Source organism: Megalops cyprinoides, chromosome 17 (genome assembly GCF_013368585.1).
Source record: "Megalops cyprinoides isolate fMegCyp1 chromosome 17, fMegCyp1.pri, whole genome shotgun sequence".
Taxonomy (NCBI): domain Eukaryota; kingdom Metazoa; phylum Chordata; class Actinopteri; order Elopiformes; family Megalopidae; genus Megalops; species Megalops cyprinoides.
This window is the reverse complement of record NC_050599.1, coordinates 9,697,500-9,720,356: the sequence shown is the minus strand read 5'-3', so window position 1 is coordinate 9,720,356 and position 22,857 is coordinate 9,697,500. Positions and strand designations below refer to the sequence as shown.

General features: G+C 39.5%; 2 protein-coding genes across 3 annotated transcripts in view; both read right to left on the bottom strand.

Annotated features, from left to right (window-relative positions):
- Positions 1-17,664, bottom strand: part of fndc1 (fibronectin type III domain containing 1) — a 43,349-nt gene extending 25,685 nt beyond the window's left edge. Inside the window, exons 1-5 of one of the 2 annotated variants that reach the window (XM_036550505.1) lie at positions 17,595-17,664; positions 7,117-7,311; positions 5,838-5,924; positions 4,162-4,230; positions 490-696 (exon numbers count right to left, since the gene is read on the bottom strand). In XM_036550505.1, the coding sequence (XP_036406398.1) occupies positions 490-696; positions 4,162-4,230; positions 5,838-5,924; positions 7,117-7,311; positions 17,595-17,661 (625 nt within the window). In that variant the 5' untranslated portion in view covers positions 17,662-17,664. Of the gene's footprint in view, positions 1-489; positions 697-4,161; positions 4,231-5,837; positions 5,925-7,116; positions 7,312-17,594 lie in introns of those variants that run through there. The other variant, XM_036550504.1, reaches the window with a different exon arrangement.
- Positions 17,665-21,484: 3,820 nt separating this feature from the next.
- On the bottom strand, positions 21,485-22,805 carry fam166c (family with sequence similarity 166 member C). The gene is made up of 3 exons (XM_036549212.1): positions 22,611-22,805; positions 22,161-22,431; positions 21,485-21,631 (listed from the first exon to the last, which is right to left on the bottom strand). The coding sequence occupies exons 1-3, from the start codon at positions 22,682-22,684 to the stop codon at positions 21,533-21,535; spliced, it is 444 nt and encodes a 147-aa protein (XP_036405105.1). The 5' UTR covers positions 22,685-22,805; the 3' UTR covers positions 21,485-21,532.
- Positions 22,806-22,857: the final 52 nt, after the last annotated feature.

Sequence of the window (22,857 nt, the reverse complement as noted above, 5' to 3'; positions counted from 1 at the left end):
ACACCTCTGCATTTAATCTGCTGTAATTTTGAGAAAGAAATGTGCTGTATGTGTTGGAGATACGTCTGTGGTAATATAAAGATAAAGTTGCACATTCAGCAAATGTCTTGTTTAAGCTTAATTACTGTACTTGTAAAATGACACATACATTGGCCTCTGTGGTCTCTTTGAACAACCATTTCCACTTAGGTAAAGTGGAACACCTGGCTTTTTAACTAATTAGTTTAAAGTGCTCAAATGAATTGAAAAAATTACAGAACTACCTTTACTTGTATCTTTCTGCCAGAACAAACCATTTCCAGCAGCCCCTATCTGTAACAAAGAGCAAACAGCTGATACTCTTGTAAGTAAGTGAGATCTAGATCAGTATTCGGTTCACAGCTCAGTAATACCCAACTGAGAGCTCAGCTGGAAACTCTGTGTGGCCCCAGGACCAGAGCTGAGAAACACTGTTCTGGATGGCAGCTGCTGTAGTTGTGCTTCTCTTACCAAGCTTTCGTTTCTCGTGGCTCCTTTGGTCAGCCTGCAGTGGCGTGTAGTCCATCCGTCGGTCGTTCTGGGCCAGGCCCAGCAGGTAGCTCCGGACCCGGCCCGGCTGCTGGGGTCCTGAGGAATGCGGGGGCCTCCACTGCACCGAAACGCTGTCAGACGACGGATGCGCCTTCACCCGCACCGGCTTGTTGGGCGCCCTCCTCTCTGAAAGCAGAATTTTATTAAAGGCACTGCCACGAGTCAGTCCAGCAATGGTCATCATAATTTTAGCATTACCATGAAGGTGTTTACATCTTTGAGATAGTTTCTACTCTTTACCCTAACCCTAATTGTCATTAACAGATTGCAATTTATCCTCTGTTTGCTAATTTTAAGCAGGGCTGTGTACACCAAAGATGGAACATGTCTATGTATGGCAGAACTGAATCTAGTAACTTGTGTGAGTCCGACCTCTTATATGATAAGTTATTAGCTGGTTACCTTATAATTATGTATTAACATTTAAAATTTCTCTGAGTGGAGCATGAAATTAACTTTTCACTTTTGCATAAAATGTCGTAGATGAAACGAACCCCATCACCAGTGTTTACTCGGGCATGACAACCAAACACTGAGCAAAAAGGCCTTGCAAGGCTGGATTTGTAATGTAGTATGTTGACCCGAACGCTTTCTCTGCGTTCTTGTCTGTCTCGCACTACATCTTTGGTGCTTTTTAACACATTGCTCTGCCCTCGGTCCTTATAAAATCAGAGCCCACTCTGTAAAATCTCTATAAAAATGAGAGTGGAAATAAACAAACAAGAAGCAAATTATTTGACATATGTAACCAAGATGGAGAGCATGTGACTGTCTGGCGATGACTTAATCTGCTGATAGCAAAACACGGACGCCGAGCCTTGCAGCAAAAGCTGTCATCTGCAGAGCTTCCTGTCTCTGGTCTCGTAATTCTACTTCTGACATGGAAAACAAATCAGATGATCTTACACCATCCGTTCATCCCCCCCAGATTTTTGGCTTGTGGAGTCATTGCAATGACATAACAAGGAGGAGTTCCCTCTAATAGTTTTCAGCTGAAAACCTTTTTTTCTCCCCCATTTCCTCTTTTAAATTTGTGTATGTGTTCACATGTTATTTCACATGGCCAAGCTGAGGTAAATCACACCTTTCGAGACCTTCCACAAGCAGCTCAGTCAGTTTGGTCTGTCCAGAGCAAGAAAATATAACGTCTGTTTACTGGATATGATTATTATTCATCCATTTATACAACATGTATGTGCTAAATCGATTTAGTTTAAGCACCTGGCTCATGTGTACAATGGCAATGTGTTAGTTGGAGACTGAACCTGCAACCTTTTGGTTACGAACCCAGGTCCTTACACCACCAAACAATATATATAAGAAGGAAAAACTTCCTTGAACACCCTGTCACTCTGCCGCAGAGACCCGGATATCTATCTTACATAATGCCAATGGCCCTTGGTATATAAACACCATATGGTAATAACCAAAGAGGGAACACACAAAATCCGTCATTCTACAAGGCAAACACTGATTGAGTGCAGAAAATTATAAATGCTGGAGCAAATTTTAAGTGATTACACTGAGACAGTTTCCGTATGAAAGATTTGGCTGAAACTGGTGTGGGCTGCACTCTTGGCTTGAATTCCTGTCTCTGTTAACTTCCCTCATAATTAAAGAAAGTGCCAACATGGCTGAGCAAAGCAGGGATCTTGCAGGGTTTTAGTAGGGGAGACTATGATGCTTATGCACACTGTCTCCTCAATGTCCTTCTTCTGGCTAATTAAACACATCTCCCTCTCTCTGTATCTGTCCTATCCTGTATCTATCCTACTTTCTCCCTCCCTCTCTCTGTCTCTCTCTCTCTGTATGCTCAGAATAAGACAGCTCATGACTTGTAGCACAGCTAAATGAGGAGTATGTCATGAACGGCTGGGTGGTACGCACATTCTCTTCTGTGGTCATACCGCCCCTGCCATTGACCCATATGGTTAACGGTGCCAGTTGAAGTGATGAGAAATTAATCCATGCGTTTTGGTATGAGGCAGCAGCTGGAGGGTTTGAACTGCAGTGATCAAGAAGGTAAGGTCTGTTGCACAGGTCATGTTTACGTATAGACCATCACTCTCCCTGCTCTCTAAACCACTAAAGTCACTTAAAAACCACTGAAACCTGCTTCTGTGCTGGACACTGCCCTTCTTTAGTGAATGTGCTTCCAAAAAGAATATACACCAGATTTAATAAGGAATACAGGGCAGATTTCAGGATAATGCATGATGTGTGACATCAGTTCAGTTACTCATCTAACACATATGTGTCTTAACTATAGTCATAATTATTTTTATAGCCAGCTTTAAGCACCAGCTATTCTTGTAGATTTCCTTTTATCTTTCTGTCTGTGATTTTATCCCAGAGCAATACTGAAAGGAAGAAAGCAAGTTCTCATTTGGTTTGAATCAGCAGATTTTTTTGCTGTGCTTATGGAAAGCTGTCGTGCAGACACAGTTTTTCTTGGGATGTACTTTTCAGATGCGCAAACTTTGATTTAATAGCTGCCACATCGGCAGTTCTTACTGGGAACTCTGTCAATTAGAACACTCAATAGAATTGCACATTGAAGCTGTATACACCAGCTGCAAAATTTCAGGACATCACCAACTTTATATTCTGAGTAAATTAGGGAAACATTATTAACCTTAACATGAATTTGTAGCTTTTCAGTGGTTGTTACTAACATGCGTAACATTATTGCCAAGATACCAGTACATGCACTCTGACCTGAAACTTAAATCAGTTTTTCCTGTGCAACTCTGGCACACCTCAAAATGTGAAATAAAAAGTCTCCTATAGTGGTAATCATGTATAATGTGAACCTGTTTGCAGTTGGGCAGCCTACTTACAGGCAAAATAAAGATAGAAAAGTGAGTTTCAACAAATATCTTTGCTTGATTTTCAAAACTTTTTTGAACATTCGCCTTCTGCAAATGATGTGGCCATGAAGTCTTAGACAATAATGCACTCATCAGTCATTATGGGCTACAACATACATTTATATAGATAACCTCATAAAGCCCCATTTCATATGATGCGGACCAGTAATTAACCAGTAATCAAAATTAAGGTTGTGAATATCTTTAGTTTGGGTTCTGCAATGACAAGAAGTGTCTGTGATAGAGCTCTGTGAAAATATGTATCAATGTATCGGCCACTGAGCTCTTGGAAAAGAGGTGTGGTTTCCAGACTGAAATGAAATTTAATCAGTGCTCAGTTTGAGAGACACGTGTACCTCAGTCTGAGCAACAAAAATGAAAATGTGCATAGTGAGATGCACTGAAAAAGGGGTCAGCACTCCTAAGACTGAATCAGCCCCTATGCCATAAGCTAACACACTTTGCAGTGTCTGTCCTAATGTAATGTGCATGGGGTTCAGTGATGTCTACTTTAAGACCAGGACTTGGAAAAATCATAATAATATATTAATTGACAGTCAATTAATGGGACCTTAATATAAATGTTACCAATGTTTTCATATCTAACGTCTACTCTCAGACGGGCACAAAATAATACTTCATTATGTAATGTTGCTGTTCAATTAAATGCTTGTGAAATAAACAAACATTTGAGCACATTTTATATGTATTTTATATATACCTGTAACTGATCCATTGAATTGCACTGAGCCCATGACAGCAAATCCATCCAGTTTCACCCATTCTCCACCTGTTAAAACAGGTAATTACATATTTTATTCAAAGCTCTAACAGCTTATCTTTTTCCAGTACAATTCAAATATCCAGTCCAGTCAATACATAGAATTAGCCTTTGTCCAAACTATGGGTGGCAATCCATACATGAGAAGAAAAATGTGTTTGTAGGAGGAATTGCTTATTGCAAGATAAAGAACAGGAATGCCCACTCTGTTGCTCGCCCAGCAGTGTTCTTTTTACGTAGAGCTAATTGAACAATTTTTAGATCAATCTCTTCATCAGGTTCACTTGTTCATCACATTTATAACTTGGAATACCACTGCTGGGATAGTGTGAGGTTATTCCATTACTTTTTTGTTGCTAACACTATTTACCCACCACCAGTGCTAGATAATAAATATATGTGCTATTTTTGTACTCTAATTTTATTTTATTTGAAAAAGGGAACAGTCAAAGTTATTTTGTAAGTGTTGACCTCATGTTTGTAAGCGGAAGGGAAATATATACTTCTAAGAGATTTATATGGCATGTTGTTGGAAGAATAGAAGCCACAACACAAGCTTTAGCCTGGAAGAGATTTTATTGGACACAGAACAAGGGTTGGCCACATTCTCCACTAATGATGAACTGCGGGCATTTGCCAAGTACAGCAGCAAATGGAATAATTACAAAAGCAGACATAGCTGATTAAATATTTAATATACTGTATAGGAAAAACATTGGACTCTGGGAGCAGGGTTTATATGGTGAGAATGGGAATAGCACCCAAGAGCTGTGAAGTGCTTAAATAAAAATGCATCAATATAAAGTTAAATAAGCACTGTAAGGTTATTAGTACTGGTGTGCTGGCTGGCTGGTTGAATTACAACTGTAAATAATATTGGACAACTTTTGAACTTTCCCATCAATTTGCAGTGTGATACCATGTGAGTAATATTTTATGATTGTTTTGACCATATTTTCTCTGTAGCATTTTTTGATGAAAATGCATAAATGTAAATGAAAAGATAGAGAATCCACAAAATGATTTATGGTTCAGCTATAGTTGTGCAATATGGATGAGACTCAATAATATACAATAGTATACTGTTTGGAACACATGTGCTTTCCACATATCAACACTTGTGGTGTTACATAACGCCTGTTAGCATGTCGGATTTCCTAGGTGGTAGCCAATTCCCGAAATCCATGAGGAAAATATCCAAACTTAGCAGATGATTATTCTTCAGCATTTAAAATAACACTATGCCTTACCATAGTTTAAAAGTACAACTTTCTGAAATCATACTGACTGGCTCAGAGCTGACTATCAAACTGCACAACTGCAAACTCTATAGCACCATAGATTAACTCAACTGTCTTTTTCAAAACAAAGCTGTAAATGTTATTACTTATATTCAGTAAGATACAAAAAGTAGTGTCTCTGTGCATGGGACCTGGGTGCTCATCCACATCTCTCGTTTGTTTCAGACAAACAGTATGTGGCACCGAGGAGTACTACACTGCCTCTTATTTGCATTGCTTCACAAGTACTGTAAATACAAAGCTCTAGATGTCCAGACTCAGACAGCTTAAATATTATGAGAAAGCCAGCCCTGTGTGGGTGCGCTATGCCCTTACCTTGTGGCGTCTCTGCTCTGTAGACCGGCTTGCTCATTCCTTCATCGTTCTCAGCAGTCATCTTCAGAAAATGCAGAACACCCGGCTCTGTAAAACACTGCTTAGTTTAGGTCCTGAACATACTATGTACTCTTCACGGGGAATCGGGTGCCTTCATTGAATCGAGCAGAGCTTGGGCAGTCATGCCATCTGTCTGTCATAGCTAATAGAACTGATACACGCTAGCCAGTGAGGTCCTAAATGAATATATGTGAGTACATATGACTAACGTAGTGTTCTTAACAACAAAAAATATTGTACATTTCAATGATGCAGCCAAATGATATATACAGTGTCAATATTATTCATGTCCCTGACTAAATAGGGAAAAAATGTTGTAAAAGAAACAGTTTAGTGATTGGATCATTTTTTTTCTGCTTTTGAAGTTATACTTCAATCCTGATAGCACTGTACAGAGCAAATTGTATAGAAATACAACTCCTCAGGCATAATCATTCTAGGTCCTTCAGATCTTTTGGTTTACCTTTATGAACTGCTACATATGTTTGATTGGATTGAGTTCTGGAGATTGAGGTGATTGCCTGAGAATGTTTGTATTGTACTGAGTCACCCATTCCTTTATAGATTTTGGTGAACACTTTGGGTCATTGTCATGCTGTAATGTCTATTTTCAGCCAAGTTTGAGCTTCATGGCAGGTTTTCTTTCTTCAGAATCAGGTTTTTGGCCAAAATAGAATTCATAATAACTCCCTCTTTCCTAACAAGGGCCCAAGAAGACCCATAGATCCATGAACATGTTCAAAAAGCACAATTTTCATTTTCATCTGATCATGAGAAATGCTTTCAGTTGTAATTCAGATGTTAAGTAAATTCAACTTGCAACATCTTGTGGATTGCCTCTGTATGATGCCAGAAACGTCCACTGAATTACGATAGTAGTGGTAGTATAATTAGTAGAGTGTTGGTGCAGATTTGTGGTATGATGAAAAGTATGAATTTTGTTGTAAAGATTACCTGAAAGTGTGAATAAACGTGACCTGGGATGAAATTTATTTGTGAGCAATCTGAATTTGCTCCCGGCAATGCTATTACTGTTAAACCATAAGATTTTTTAAGCAGAAAAATGTTCCAATATGCACATTTCTTCTTGTTCCTGTTTAGTTAGGGTTACAAATAAATATGTCTATGACTAGGTATCTGTGTGCTTGTCTGTCTCTCTAAATAACTGGCTTCCATCATGCATGTCATTGGTAGGAGAAACTGTCAGCATCTCTCTCACCTACATCCTCCAGTAATTGGGAGCGCTTGTCTTTGTCCACTTTAATGAAACGCAGAGCCTTCATGGACTTCCCATAGCCGATGCTGTAGCGCTCAACAGGCCGTGTGTCCAGCTCTTTGGGCTCCTCCCATGTGACCTGCAGGCCATTCTCCACAGCCAATAGCTTCACGTTCCTCGGCCTCAGGGGGCGGAAGCCTACAAAACACATTAAAGGCCACTGTACCATACTGTATATCCTTAGAAAGGAGATGCTAGGTGGAAAGGCTTGTTCCTAATATATTGGGTTTGTAACCCAAAAGGATGGAACCTCACTTCCCAGGTCGTGCACTATTGTTGCACCCTTGAGCATGGTAACTGACCCAAATTCATTTAGTAAACATCCATTTGTATAAATAGAAAATATGCAAAGTTGCCATGAAAGATGGATAACAACATCCAATAAATGCCAGTCAAATAAATTGTGTAATATAATGTAAATATAGAAATAGAGGACAGATTTCAATATTTTACAGTTCAGTGGCTAAAATATGTGATGTATTGAAGCATTGCAATTACATTTTTTGCAGTTTTTGATTAAAATCTGTAGTAGGTGCCTGTCTAAGCAGCAGCAAAAATATTCTGATTTTAGAACCTCCAGTATGTATTACAGCATCAGAAAATCTTCTGTTCAGTTTTGAGCAGTGATCTCCATTCAAGAATAATTAATGTAACAGAGAGGCTAGTGTTAGACACCACACCACAGATGTTCCTGGCTACAGGTGTTTCTTTCATTTATATTATTTCCAGAGTGATACCTATATGCATCTTCACACCCTCATAACACCTCCAGCTCTTCAGTCACTCACACCAGTGGTACTTTCTGATAACTGTATTATCCTAAAATACATTAATGGTTCCATCTGAAGCTGATAATGAATAATACTAGAAGTTAATTACTTGGCACTGTTTACACTAAATGAAGCCTATCTTAGGTATGTATATTCTTTAATCATTCTATCTTTGATTATTTGATTGGAAATTCTGCTGACGGTTATTTAAGTGTAAGTTTGTATAGCTGATTGTGATTTTTCTAGAAGTATGGTAACAATATTGTACAGTCCAAGGACTACTAGTGTAGCATAGTTCAGATGAGCATGTGAAGAGATGACATCACCCACAGGACAAAAGCAAGATTGGTTTCCTTAGCTGGGGACCTGTGTCCTAGCTTTGCTAAAGAGCTTCTTCTTGTGCTATACTCTGAATAAGGTTGTTTAAAACTCACCATGACAAACCTACTGTGGTTACTCCAGTGATGAGTGGACATTGACAATTGATTGGGCTCTTTTTGCCTCAATGGGCCGTGACCATATATACCATAATATAAGATGGCTCTAAACCATACTACATACACCATAATATAAGGTGGCTCTATGCCGTGCTCTATGTTCCATAATATAAAATGTCAATGAAGGCCAGGACCTTTCATTGAGGTAGCAGATTGAGGTGTTAGACACTTTCACCATAAGGGACTCTTCAGTAATATAAGCTGCTGGAGCTGCTGGATTCATTTGACTTACAGTACACCACACGACTCAGCTGTATAGCTTATATTACAGATATATTTCACATGTAATTACACTGTAAACACATTGTAACTGCTATACAAAAATAGAGTATTGCATAATTTATGAAAATAAGGGGGCAAAGTTGGGTTTGGGGTTATGTTTCTAATTAGTGTTAAGATTAGACTAGGACAGTTACTTATATGGAACCTGCACTAACACTGATTATGTACTTATGCAGTGATCATACATTCACATAGTACTTGATTCAATATTGTTACATGATCCCAAACTACATACCTCATCAATATTTTCCAATGCACTGATAAAATCATTACAAGCAGGCAAAAGAAATAAAGTCCAAAATTAGATGACTTAGCTGGACGGAGAGGTAGTGTATTATATTTTAGGGTCTTGAACACAGGCTTCCGAATGATAAAATCTCTCTGTTCATAAACAGAGGACCAAACATGCTTTTGTGTTCTTTTCTTTTCCATTTGAGTTTTACAGTCTGTTGAAAGTAAAACTCAGCACCGTGTCTGTTTGCTTAACAATGAGGACAGTATTGGCATTCAGCCTAGAGATTGAGATAAAGATAACCGAAGAACAAAAGCACAAAAAACAAATAAAAAAGCCCATCAAACAGAGCTGGAAATTAAAAGCGTCAGCTTTTTCCCCATACTGTGCAGAACAATTACTGAGATTTTCATTTTTATTTGACTGTTAATGTTTGTCTTAATGGTCAATATCTTTTAATGGGGAATGGGAAATAATCAGCTTTTATTGGTCTTATAAAAATAGAGAAATATTTCAGTGCTATGTTTCCATGGAAAGAACATAATGCATATTTGAATTTGATATCTTTCTCTGATATAAACCAGGGCCTCCTTGGAAGACCTGTAGTCTGTATGTTGCTGGAAGATTTTTTAATGCTTTTTCCACCTTTATGCAACCCTTTCTTGTAATTGCCAATTGTATATCATCCTTGTGTAGCCACAACAATCGAGAGAGCGAGAGGGCCAAGCAAACACGAATGCAGTCCCCTGACGCACACATTTAACAGGTATTTTTCATACTAGTCACACAGCGTGCTACAGCAGAGTTGGCGCTCATTGGAGGATAGATGCCACTCTGCTGACATCATCTGATTAACTTGCAGGTGTCTGATGAATCACAGGATGACTGAGCAGTAAGAAGAGGAGCCCCTGCAGACATACCCACATCACCAGTAGAGCAAAGCTTATTTGTTCTGCCACTGTGGACTCCCGAGCATTGTCAAATGATGTCACGGCTGGGATTGAACCTAAGCTTTAGAGCTCATCTTGCGCTCAAGATGAATGCCTTAACCATCGAGCAGGAATATTTTACATATCTGATATATGTTTACACACAAGGGAACAGAGGCTGAGTGTATATACATGATGTGAACATATTGTAGCTGTGTCTATTTTCAAAGTGAGCTGCATACTACCTTAATGCCTGCAAAGGCAACTACTTTGAAAGGTCAGCAGGAAATAGAACCAAAAAAGAATCCAATATGGACTCCCTTTGAGGGCATCGTGTACATTTAAGTTGGCAAGTTTGCGTGGCGCACTTGAGACCTGTGATACACTACACAGCTTCAGGTGTTTGACTGCCTGAGATAATATTACTAATAGATACGATTTTTCAAAAATATTTTGAGATGTTGCATGAGCCTCAGTGACTCCTGGGATTGCTTTCTTTTTGAAAGAACCATTGGTGGTGTTCCATTCAGCTGTATCACAGCCACAATTTGAAATCTAAGCTGTCTGTAATAAAGGCATCTACTAAGCAAGTGAAAACTAATCATGATTTTAGACAGCATAGATAGTTCACATTTGTAAAACACAGCAAGTTCTATTCTTTATTTTCTTTTGCTGTCCACAAATGTTTACCATAATTCTTTAGACATGTGTTGGCACCATCTTTATTTTAGTCTCTGACCATTGTGCAGTATTTTTGTATCTAATTATGTACAGCGAAATGCAGTTCTAACATTATTGAAGACACTTCTGTATCCGTTTTATTTTTTCTATACATAATACAAAGAAATAAATATATACAGTTCACAGAAGTTAAAATAATGGTCACTAAGTTGCTAAACATCTTAGCTAACATTTGCTACACAATATGCCCATTCAACTTGGCACATCTCATGGTAAAACAGGGTGAAAGTACTAGTTTGCTAAGCCTTGTGAAAGGGAATAGTTTTTTCCCAGTACTGTTTATTTATAGTTAGTTACTTGATGTTAATTTATTTTTAAGGCTGACTTAGGTTAGCCTTCAACATCACATGTGTTCTCCAGTATGGCTTTGTGATCAGTAATTCTTCGTGACATAAAGAAGACATATAAAGGCAGGAGACACATAGGCTGCTTACATTTTGGGTGTTGTTTCACTGTCTTTCACTAATAATCTTTTCTAACAATATTGTGTTGTTCCCTACCAAATAATACCTATTTAATATGCTTCAAACACTCATGTCACACATTAGTAGTTTATAAAAAAAAAGGCTGGAAATAAAATCAAAGTCATGATGCGCTGACTAATCAGAAATGCAGAATCTGGTTCTAATAGAAGTTATTGTACATAATGGAGGGCTCTGCTTCTAACCTGAGCTCATTCCATTGTTCTTTTTTTTTTTTTTTTTTTGCATTGTTTAAATGTAATGGCCTTTGAGTAGGTCAAACCTTTGATTAAACCCAGCCTCCACATAAAATGCAGATCTCCTTCATTAAACAATACCTTATAATGCCATAACTATGCATCTAAGAATGCTATCTGAAGGGTTTGAGGAAAGGGACGCAAGCAGTGAATTGTGCTGTATATTTGTTGGTTGGAACCGGAACAATAGTGCAGGAAAAGTAGTGCGGTAGTTGGCAGCAATGGTTAAATGTCTTAAATAACCATTTTTTATATCTGTATAAATCCTGCTGTGGAAGGTATTCAACCTAAATGGCTTAGACATATTTCCAGCTGTATTAATGGATGGTATATCAAATGTAAGTTATGCAAGACCCTCTGTACGAGAGCATCTGTTAAGCAAATATATGAAGTTAAATGACGTAATGTATTGACCATTACGATTTTCCAAGGAGAGCAGCCGTGGGGTGGTTTACGAAATGTCAGTGGGGCCAAATAACATGGGCTGTTTGTTATTTGTGTTTCTCTTAGGAAACGAAGGCCAGCTTGGCGGCTCTCCAACACTTACCGCAGGCAATTAGCAGAAGTCCTGCCATTAATGCTGTTAAAACGGTATTACTAGAAAAGAGCCCGCAATTAAACGGAAGAGGCCAGCTGTGAGGTGGATTCAGCCAAGGTCAATAAACTGGCAGTGCATTTTACTAACAGATAAAAGGTGAAAGGAGACCATGCCTTGGACAAAGACAAAAGGTAAAACCGCTTGCTCTGCCCAGCGGGAATTTTTCAGTCAGTGCCATTGGTTCAAAATCTCTCCGTAACCTTACTGTGTTACAATCCAGTTAGTAGGTTAATAGTATTTTGTCCAGATTGCAATGCAAGGTCTTGATGTCTTTTGATCTTAGAGCCGTGAGATCATGACACTGGATCGTCATGTCATGACTGTATGAACTTTTCTGATACGTCAGAATGTTGAGTTTTGATGAATGTTATAGCTGCAAGCACAATCACGTGTCTGCTTCACTTACAAATCTTACAGCCACAATACGCAAGACCAAACTCCATTACCATGGTATTACCTTCAGGTTTGTCAGGCTTTTAAATCTATGCCATCGAATTCATACAAATAATGTCTGCTTTTTATTATGCAGTGCCAGCTATTAAAATGATCATGTAATATTCCTTTCCCTTAATGTCCCATGTAATAATTTAGCAGTTAGTGTTGACCTGCCATTCAGTTAATGGGGTGTTTTCTGAAGACATACAGGAAGGTAGTGTTGTTGCAACAGCAACTCAAAACAACATTCATCATCAACCTTCTCACAACTTTTTTTTATGATGATTATTCATTAGTTGGCTAACCATCGGTGTCCAAAAGGCCTGCAGTAATAATTTCTTGACAGGTTTACAGCAGTGTACCAAAACTTCACAAACGAATAAGTCTGAATCATACACACACACACTAACTCACTGTAACAGGAATGCCATTATAAGTTGTTTCTATTATAATTTCAAAAACAGACTTGCACTGTGTTTAGTCTTGAATTTCCTATTTATTTCCCAGCAAGAAAAGTCAAATTCAGTGCAAAGCTAGTGTCACTTGATTGTATGTTTTGTGTGTCTCATTTATCTCAGTTACTTCAGTAATCATGTCATAACATATGTCTCCTGCTTACGTATCTTCCACATTGTCATTTGTACTTTAAACTACACAAAACAAAAATAACTCAATGAAACAGAGAGAGAGCTAACAAGGTCGTTTCAGACAGGTACAGGTTGGTTTAACCTTGATTACCATACGTGGATACAGGGGTACAAGCACATCTCTGGTGACTTCCTCCACCAACAGTGAGATAATCATATGAAACATCTGACACATCAGAAGAGTCCCCAGCAATCTCAGACCAATTGACATGTACATGGAGTCTCACTGATTGATAGGTAAGATTGCCAGAGCACTGTTCCAAAAATGGCTCTTGCTTATCTGAGAACCTGTCCTTATTTACCAAATGGCAACTGTGACACAAAAATGGAGACATCACAGCTTTTGTTTGAGTCTAATCTAGACAAATGCAATAGTGTACCGTCTATTCAATTATTTTCCTTACGTTTATTTTTTCCGTTTGCGACATAAGCTTGTCTTAAACCTAATTTGAATGAATTTCCATGCATAGTTAACACGTTATGATTGTAACATGTAACATATTTAACATGATATGTTAACATGATAACATAAATGTGAAACGCAGGCTTCTCTAACAGTTTCTAAACCACATATTGATTTCACTCTGGTGCACTGTCTGTGTGTACTGCTGCTGGGCTGTTCATTGGGATGTGTGTACTCACATCCTTAAAGAGTTTCTGCCTTAGCACAATGCACACATTCACTGCACTCCACTGTATGTCACGGTCTCTGAGAAACCGCCAAGATAAACAAACCTTCCCACAAGAGCGCCCCCTAGTGTTTCAGGATAGAATAGAATGCTGAACCCTCTGAACTCTCAATGTGTAGATCAGAAAATTACGAAAATAAAAAGTTATCTACTTCATAAAGAGTGCCATATGTACCAGCTGTTCACTTTCAGATCTTCTGCTGTTACAAGTTGGCAAAGAGTTTTTTCTCCTTTATTTTTTTTATGACGGCTTACTTTCCTGGCGTGGGCTGTAGCAGACAGATTTATAACAACAATACATGCAGACGGCATGAATATCTTTCTTCTCCGTTGGGCAGACGATGTTGTCCCTGGCTAATAATCTGCTCCAGTCCTACCGGAGACATCACTGAATCTGAGGAAGCCCTGGACATTGAAATGCCAGATGTGTACTGAGAGGAAGTTAGCAGTGGGTCACAGTATAAAGGACAGGCGTTGGAGGAGTTTCACATCGAGAGGGTGTAGGAGGCATATCACTTGTACCCCAAAGGTGTGTGTCAGGAGGGATGTGAGTGGAGAGAGAGAGCACTATTTCAAGAATGAATAAATGTCTGAGGTCAATGGGTGAGGACACATTTTTTTAAAACCCACTCTGGATACTGCTGCAGGGCGCGCACCTGCAGTTTTCCAGAGCCTCGGTTTCACACAAGGTAGCGACAAACAGCACCTCCTGCTGCCATTAATCCAGTTTTTTTAAATCACCCAATAACTGACAGCACTGCTTGCACTCCCAGACAGCACACTTCAGATTTTTCTGTATCAGGAGTTTTACGTAATCTGCCAGAAGCATCTTAATGAAAAATGAACAGTTTTGAACCTGAATGTGATTGTTTGATAGTGTTGCCATCTTGACTGTAATGTTGGGTCACAGAGTCCCCTCTGTTATTAACCTCCATGGTCTTATTTTTACTGTCTTACTGTGCAACCTTGCTGAAGGAGTATCTTCACGCAAAGATATTAAAGCATTCTAGTCTAATGCAGGGAAAAGAGTAGCCCTTTTCGTCTCCCATTCACTTACAGGAGTATGCATTCCTCCCGTAGCTAATAGATCCAACTCTGACTGAACAGTCGGCCAGGCCCGTCGCTCGCAGGAGTGAAGACGGCATTTTAAAAAGAGAGTCTCCCAGGTGCTCTCTGTTTACATTGCGAGCCTGTCCACAGACAGTGTTAAACATGTCGGTAGCAGACACATGAGTGACAACTATAAGAGCGGGTGTCTCGCACGGCAGAGGTATTCCCGCTCCCTCCTGTTGCGAACTCGGTCGGCCGCACATGTGTCATGCCGCTGCTTGCGCTCTCCTCTCCCTCTTTTTTTCCCGCGCTGAAGTCACTGCTCAACTCCGTGCCGCATCTGAAGAGCGTCAATCAAAACCTCCCCGAGAAAATTCCTCTTTGCGGAGTGAAACGGAGATTAAATTCTTCTCGGCGTGTGAAAACTCGTTACCGACATCGCCCTTGAGGGGCCGCTGAGGATGGATGCGCAGTCCTCAAAATGGCTAGGGGGAAAAGTGAATTTTTTCTGTGAATATGATGGACATGGTTTTAAACTCTAATGGACATGGAAAATATACCCCACCTCCCCTTCCTTTGACAATGAGTCAGAGTTCTGTGGGACAGATTGGTGGTGGCACTTTTCACCCCAGTAAGCTGAGAATCAACAGGTTGAGAATAGGCTCTCAAATACACTTATTGTCTGAAGTGGCCCTGATTTATCCATCTGTGCCTCGGCAGAAGTGGTCCAGTCCCAACATTCTTGCAGACGAGTGGAAAGGAGCGCTTCAGAAACAAACCAAACAGCTGCTAACTTCAGTCCACTGACACAGGGTGATCTCATTCAGGGAGCAGTCCAAAAAAGGGGGCTCTGAAGCCAGGCACAAAGACATTTGTTACGTGGCAGCTAACAACACTCGGCGGGTTAGCGCTGCCTTCCAAACCATCTTTGTTCGGTCACTTCTTGGAGAGGAGCGCAGCTGAACCGATCCTTACACTTATTTCATAGGCCACGCACATCTGCTCTGAGACTGTGTATCCCCACTCTGTGCGTTAAAATCAAATTCCAATTTACACATTACTGGGAAGGCGCAGAAGCGTCGTGTAGAGTACACTCACTGCAGAGCCCCTCTGGCCTCCAGCCCCGGTTGCTGAAAATATTGGCATTCATTCTGACAATCGCTTTTATATGGGAGGAAAGAATTAATGCAATACACTTGAGGACTTATGAACAGACATGCTTCCCAGTGAACCCTCACCCACCATGCATAACCCTGCTGGTTTCATGTATCCGTATCATAAATTGGTTATCAAGAAAGACAAACACTAGTAGTAGGTGTGCATATGAATGCCTTTCCCTGGTTTTTTTTTCTGTTTGCAGCAGAAATTACGGTACTTTTTTGACAGTAAATCTAAGTGGTTTCCTGTTGTCCTTTACATTAACTCTCACGCTAGTCACGTGTCTTTAATCAACTGTTTAATCGCTAGCCAACAAAGTTATAATGAGTTTCATTTGAGCCACACCCACTTGAAGAGTGTTTTGCAAATGCTTAGACAAAGCTCTGTGAAGGAGAAGGGGTACAGGTTGGCAGTTTGCCATCTGCAAACCCCTCACATGAACTGCTGGTGGGTCTCTGGCTTCACAGAAGCTTATTTTGTTAATTGAAGTATCAACACACTGTGGATGTGCAATGTGTCTAGCAGAAAAGCCCACAAGCTCACAGCATGTGCAACAAACCAATGTGACCCAGTGCTGATCATGTACAGATCCAGAGAGGGGCGAATTGGCAGTAAAATCTTCCATCACTGAGTTGAATGTCAGGTCATGAAATGTTTGCTACCACAGCCAGATTGGGTGTGAAACGTTTCAGTTTGATTTGATAACTTTTAACTGAGATCCTTCTGTGTCTGAGTATGAAGCCACCAGACACAGTAATCCTTTGCTCTGAAAAGAAGCATCACATTTTCCTTGTAGAAATTTTGTGTAATGGAAAGGTGTAGTTATTAGATCCGGTTTTACTATACTGCTATACAATAGTCTTCCACCGCAGCCAGATGTGATTTCTGAGAGGAAGATTAGCATTTTTTCTGAAATCCATGCCGTTTTTTATTATGATTTTCAGTATCCTTCCTAAAACATGTAGGTTTTCTACTTAATATATGCACACTTTATAACCAATAATGAAAGAAAACATATCTTTCGCTAATTTTCCTGTCCTTAGCCTGTTTTTGTACATCAAGGAAATTTCCATTAGAGAATGAATAGTCTTTGCCAAAATATGACCACATAAATCTGAAAAACGTATTTAGTGCAACAATGCACTTCTCTTCATTAAGACGCAGCCGCCCTTAAGTCTCGCACACGCTCTTTCTCTATGACTACACGCGCGCGCGAACGCACGCTCGCACGCACGCTCGACACGCACAGATTGGATCCAAATAATGACCAGAATTTTTTCCATTGCCATTATTACTTTAGGAGTAATACATAACGATGAGTGTAGCTATTATCAAACACACAACTTTGATAAAAAAAGGCTCCTCTAAGCTAACTGGTATATACCCTAATTAGCCTTTTTAGGTCTTCACCACTTCTTCCTAATTTGGCCACTCCAAAATCACGGATGCAAAAAAAAAATACGTTACGGTTAAAGGCAAAGTTAAACACAAGACTAAGTCAACATAAACCAGCCATCTCCCAATTAAGATAATGCATTTCTAATTTTAGGAATGAAAAACAGCTATGCGCCCAGAAATTCTCAAAATTAATATGCATTCGTTTATTTAAAGTATACAGCTATACGTTGCACATAGAAGGCATGAACCTGCAGAAAAAATAGGACGGGTTGCCTACCTGTCACTTCTGGAGCAAAGAATGTTATGAAAAGAGCTAGGATGGTCCTTACTGTAGTTGGAGACATTGTGAATAGTGTGATAATCCTGCCGCGCGGGCGCTACAGTGCGAGGGAAAGGCAGAGGGATCTTTCGGAAGACAGCCACATCTGACTCTGCGCTCGATTCCGCTACGTTTGTCTCCCTCTTCTGGGGGTGGCCGGGACTGGGGGGGCAACAGGCTATCCTCAGCTGCGCGTCTGGAAGTTATCACGGCAGCTCCACTACCGGGTATCTTCTCCACCGGGGCATGCCTGTCGAAGACGCTCGTTTTTTGTAGTCAGCTGCGTAGATTTTGCTATATATTTTAAAAACAAATAAATGCACCCTTTTCCAGCGTTCAGGTTTATTAACAAAAGAACTTCTGTTTGGAAGTCTCACCGTGTCCCATACACTCATGACAGACGTGGTGGTACACCTCTGTTAGATAAGTCACAGGCCAAGGGAGACTTCATTTATGACCTCCCTCGTACGAGAACAGCTCTCATGAAACTTAATGCTGTGCCCAAATGGGAAACAGTATTGTGTTTGTTTCAAGAGACCCCTGCCTCTCTTGTACGCACACTGCAGCACTGTAATTCCAGTGCATGGCTCTAATATTTAAAACGTTTTTTTGCTGCATGGCTCAAGGCATCTGCTCTTCTCGCAGTCTAACATACCAAATCCATGTGGCTAACAGTTCAGGATTATTATACGATGGCAAATCAATCAACGTGAGTCTTGTGAGACCGCGTATCGTACGCACCTGCTTCAACCTCTGAGAATCTACTGGAAAGTTAACGCGTACTGATAGCAGAGCTGGACTGATATAGATTTACGGCAATCAGACGAACAATCTGCTTTCGTGTCGAGCGCGGATCCAGCGACAACCTGCGAAATGCCATTGATTGGGTTTCAAGGCTGTCATCTTTCAAATAGGAAAAACATCTGTCACGACATCCTCTGTCGGAACAGCGCGTTCATCTTACTGCGATGACCGTGGCTGTCTGGAAGAGACTGACAGAGCTATAGCGCCATCACTTGTTTATAAACTTCTGCAGGCTCTATATATATGGACTTTGCACCCTGCGATGCAAACTGGTGATTTTTTTTTTATTTATTTGAGTTTAAATTTGAGGATAAAATATGTATCTACAGAGCAAAACTCAGTTGATGTAATCGATTCCACTAGGCCTATATATCAGGAAATAGCAAACGGAGAAACACAGATTTCTAACTGACTTAAAATGAATATATTATGGATTTAATATTTGGCCGCAATGTGTTATTATTACTACAGTGTTTCTCGTGAGAAAATGGGTTCTAAAAATTGTGGCAGCCTAGCGCAGCAGGAACCACAGACAGTCAGACGGTCCATAAACATCTGCTGTTTGATATTTGGGCTGGTAGTATTTTGATAGTCTTCATTCTTAATGTTTTATTGTGTTCTAGGTAAAGTCATGCACTCCTTTTGGAAGATATTTATACCAAACACTGACAATGTTTTAGTGATAATGTTACAGTTTAAACAAATAAGATGATGCGATGATTTTTCTGTTGATTTAATTGCTCGGTGTTTTAGTTACATTTATTCGAGTCAGTAAGCGACGTCAAAGTATGGAAACAAATAAAGAATTCCATCCGAACAAACCATGAGAAAATATGTAATTGAATGAAACAGACAAGGGCGCCCCCTGTCGTTGGCATAAGAAAATAGTGATTTCAGAGGTTCGAGCTGGCGCTCATACACTACAGAACCCAATCCTCTGACTTCAATAGTTTATCGCCTTTTTCATATGTGCAGGATTCTCTGGCTGTCAGGTGCTATTCATCCATTTTATTAAATAATATTTATGAAGCAGCCAGTTGTTCTGACAGTTGTTTACTCAGAGGATGTATCAAATAACATAGGATTCATTGATTGGATGCTATGTGATGAGAATACTATGCATAGGTATGTCTCATTGTAGCCAATAGGACGTGTCTATCTATTTCTATGATATGTGAGTCTCTTGGACAAGCCAGGAAGGAAACCAAATAAGCTAACTGGCAAAAAGTCATGCAATGGAGACATTACATTATTGTCATTTAGCAGATGCTCTTACCCAGAGCGGCTTACACAGTGCATCTAATGGAGTGGAATGAAGTTGCACAAACAGGACACATCCACACATGCACGAGCATCAGTGCCAAACTTAGTGCTGAGATCACAGATGTGGGCCTAGACTTACATCTAAGTGCAAAGTACACAGACTAAAGACAAGTATTGGCTCAGAGAGGAGGAGGTATGTTCTCCTTGTTTTCTGAATGGTTACATTTGTCGATGAAGGCATCCAAATCAAAGTAAAAACACTGTCAATGTAAAGGGCTGCCAAATATTATTAAGAAGTCTAGGGAATTTTAAACTTTAAACTACTGAATATAAATATCAATATATAAATATAAATAGTATGTTCCTCTAAATATGTCCCTGCAAACTGAAATATTGAGATGTGATTTACAACACAAACTAAACCTAATGTCTCATCCCTAACCTGTGTATTTTTTTGGTGTTGTCATTATTGTCTGTTGTGTGATAGAAATTTGTTTTAAATAAGACACATGAAATGACTGGACTACCATGTGTATGATGATTAACAACTAAAAAGTTTTAAGGTTAAAGTTAAAACTTTACAAATACATTAATACCTGAGATAACCCTGAACAGCAGATGGTATCCACACTTCTCTCAGTGTGGTTGCAGGTGCAATATGGAGAGGATTTTTTCAAAACCATAATTATTATCATCTTCTTATGGTACCTGCATTGAATTTATGTTCAAAATTCCATTGCCAAGAAAAGCTTTGTTTTTCATTTTTCAGGAATGTTCTCCACGGCCAAGTTTCAGAAGGAGTTATTGGAGATGTATGGTTTTCGGTGATGAGTGATTGGCGATTGGTGATGTGTGTCATATTCGTGCATGTATAATTTATGATAAACATCAATCATTTATTTGACCTAATGTCTCATGTTTATTATTAAAATGTACGTGGTATAATTTATACCATAGTTTTGTGAAACATAAACAAATCTGCCTTGACATCTGTATGCAGCTCAGAATGTTTCTTGTTACGTTATGTATTAGCATATGTTATACAGGGTTATTTAGTGTGCATATACAAACTTACATTTCTTGCACATTGTACAGTTATATTTACTGTACATTTACAGTAATTGAGGAAGAAGTACCTTGGTACAACAGCCATGTTGTATCTGGAGGCTGAAACTGCAACATTGCAAACCCAACACCATAACAACTACTCCCCACTGTTACCAACACTGATTGTAGAGGGCTAAATCCTAAGGTTAAAACAGGCAAGATATCCAAATCTGTCCTGGACAAATTTGAGTGATTTTACTAGTAGCCATATCAACCAGTGGTCCTATTTTCTCTTATGGCTTAACTTTTTCTCTTTTTTTATTTTTTATTTGAGACCTTAAAGGGAAAATCAGCATGCCACTGATAGCTGATCGCTAGGACCAGCATGGGAGGTATCCTTCTGTAAGTCCCTCATGGAGTCAATCAAAGTTTATTTGATATAACACACTCAACTAAAGAATTATCATGGAACATTTCACAGATTTCAGGTACACAACAGTGGAAATGCATGCATAACACATTTATAACACTTTTTTTAATGCAGGCATGTCATATACCATAGACCACAGACCATGTAAGAATTAGCTATAATTTATGTGAGTAGGTACTATATAAATGCAATCAAGTTAACAAATATTTACTTGTTAACTAATTCCTGAGATACCTCTCACTACATCCATGTAGTTTATTATGTTCAGCCATAAATTATGCTGCATTATGAGGGCTGTAAATGTTCTTGTTTTGTCTACTTTTACAAACAGTCATTCTCTCTGCAGTACTTTTCAATATTTCTCTCTCCTATTTGGCGTCATGGCAAAGTAGTTAACAGGCTTCCGTGTTCCACTTGTGTCCTTGTATTGCTGTCTGTGCGATTGGGCAAGCTGTGAGGGGTGGAACCGAAAGAAAAAAAAAAATGTAAGAAACAGCAGGCCAAGGAAACTGCATTGAGAACTACAATTCACATAACACCAGTTAAGTGGAGGTGGGAAAAGAAGCTTTCAGCCTACTACATAATTCCGTGTGAATAACTAGCTTTTCTAGAACTAAACTGATCACAAACAACACTAAATATGCAATTACTCTAATTCATTTTTTAGCCCATGTTTCAGAATTATCACTACACATTATTTTCTCATCTCGACCTTCTGCATCACAATTAAAGGCTTCATTAGACAATGCACATTGAAAATGTGATTCTCATATCGGGAGAAAATGGATCAGAAGAAGGAGGGCTATTATCAATTAAAAAACATCTTTATCACCTCGCTTTTTCTAAAATTAAGGCTGAGTCCATACACATTAGTAGAACCGACAGCTCACTGGTCCGAGGAAATTAAAATGACTTGGTTAGAAGCTTATCTGAGCGATCAGTAGACTTCTTGACTTTCCTCAACAATCAATACGCCTCACCGTGTCAAAACGTTTTATTTCCTCCTGTCTAACGAAATCCCGGTTGTGTCGTGCCCAATAGGGGGAGTATGCGCCCTTGTCTCGGCTGCGGGACTTGTAGCTGGCCAGCAGCATTGGGTTGCTGGGGTAGATGGACGGGAACAGGTTTCTGCGGAATGGGCTCGTGCTGGTCTCCATCGCCGCAGAGCGAATATTCCGAAAATGTTTCATCGATGCATTTCCAAATGTGTCTCCATATTCTAACTTGACTGTTGGCACATGTCCACAGTACCTTAAACAAATAAATGAATAAACATATTAGGTGGATTCGCCTCTCTAAATCTGTAATTTCAACTTCGTCTTATTACAATTATCATAATAGTAAGGGCTGTAGTGGTAGCAGTTATAATATCAGCATTGATGCAGTTTTTTTTCCTCCCCTTCCGTTGCTTTAGAAAAGAAATTGCTTACCCGGGCATTAGAGAAGGTACGATGTAGGTTGGATTATTTGGGGTGACAAACGTCCCAACGCTTCGGTACGCCATTCCTGTTTCTAGACGAGATTGATAAGTAAAATCTGTTGAGTAGTTTTGTTTCTGACAAATTATAAACAGTTATTCGACGATTCACAAAATACCTACAGCTTGTATTACGGGTGACCACAATACAAACTTGACGCATTTGAAGTGCAACAAAGTGTTGCCAGGCAACTGTAGTG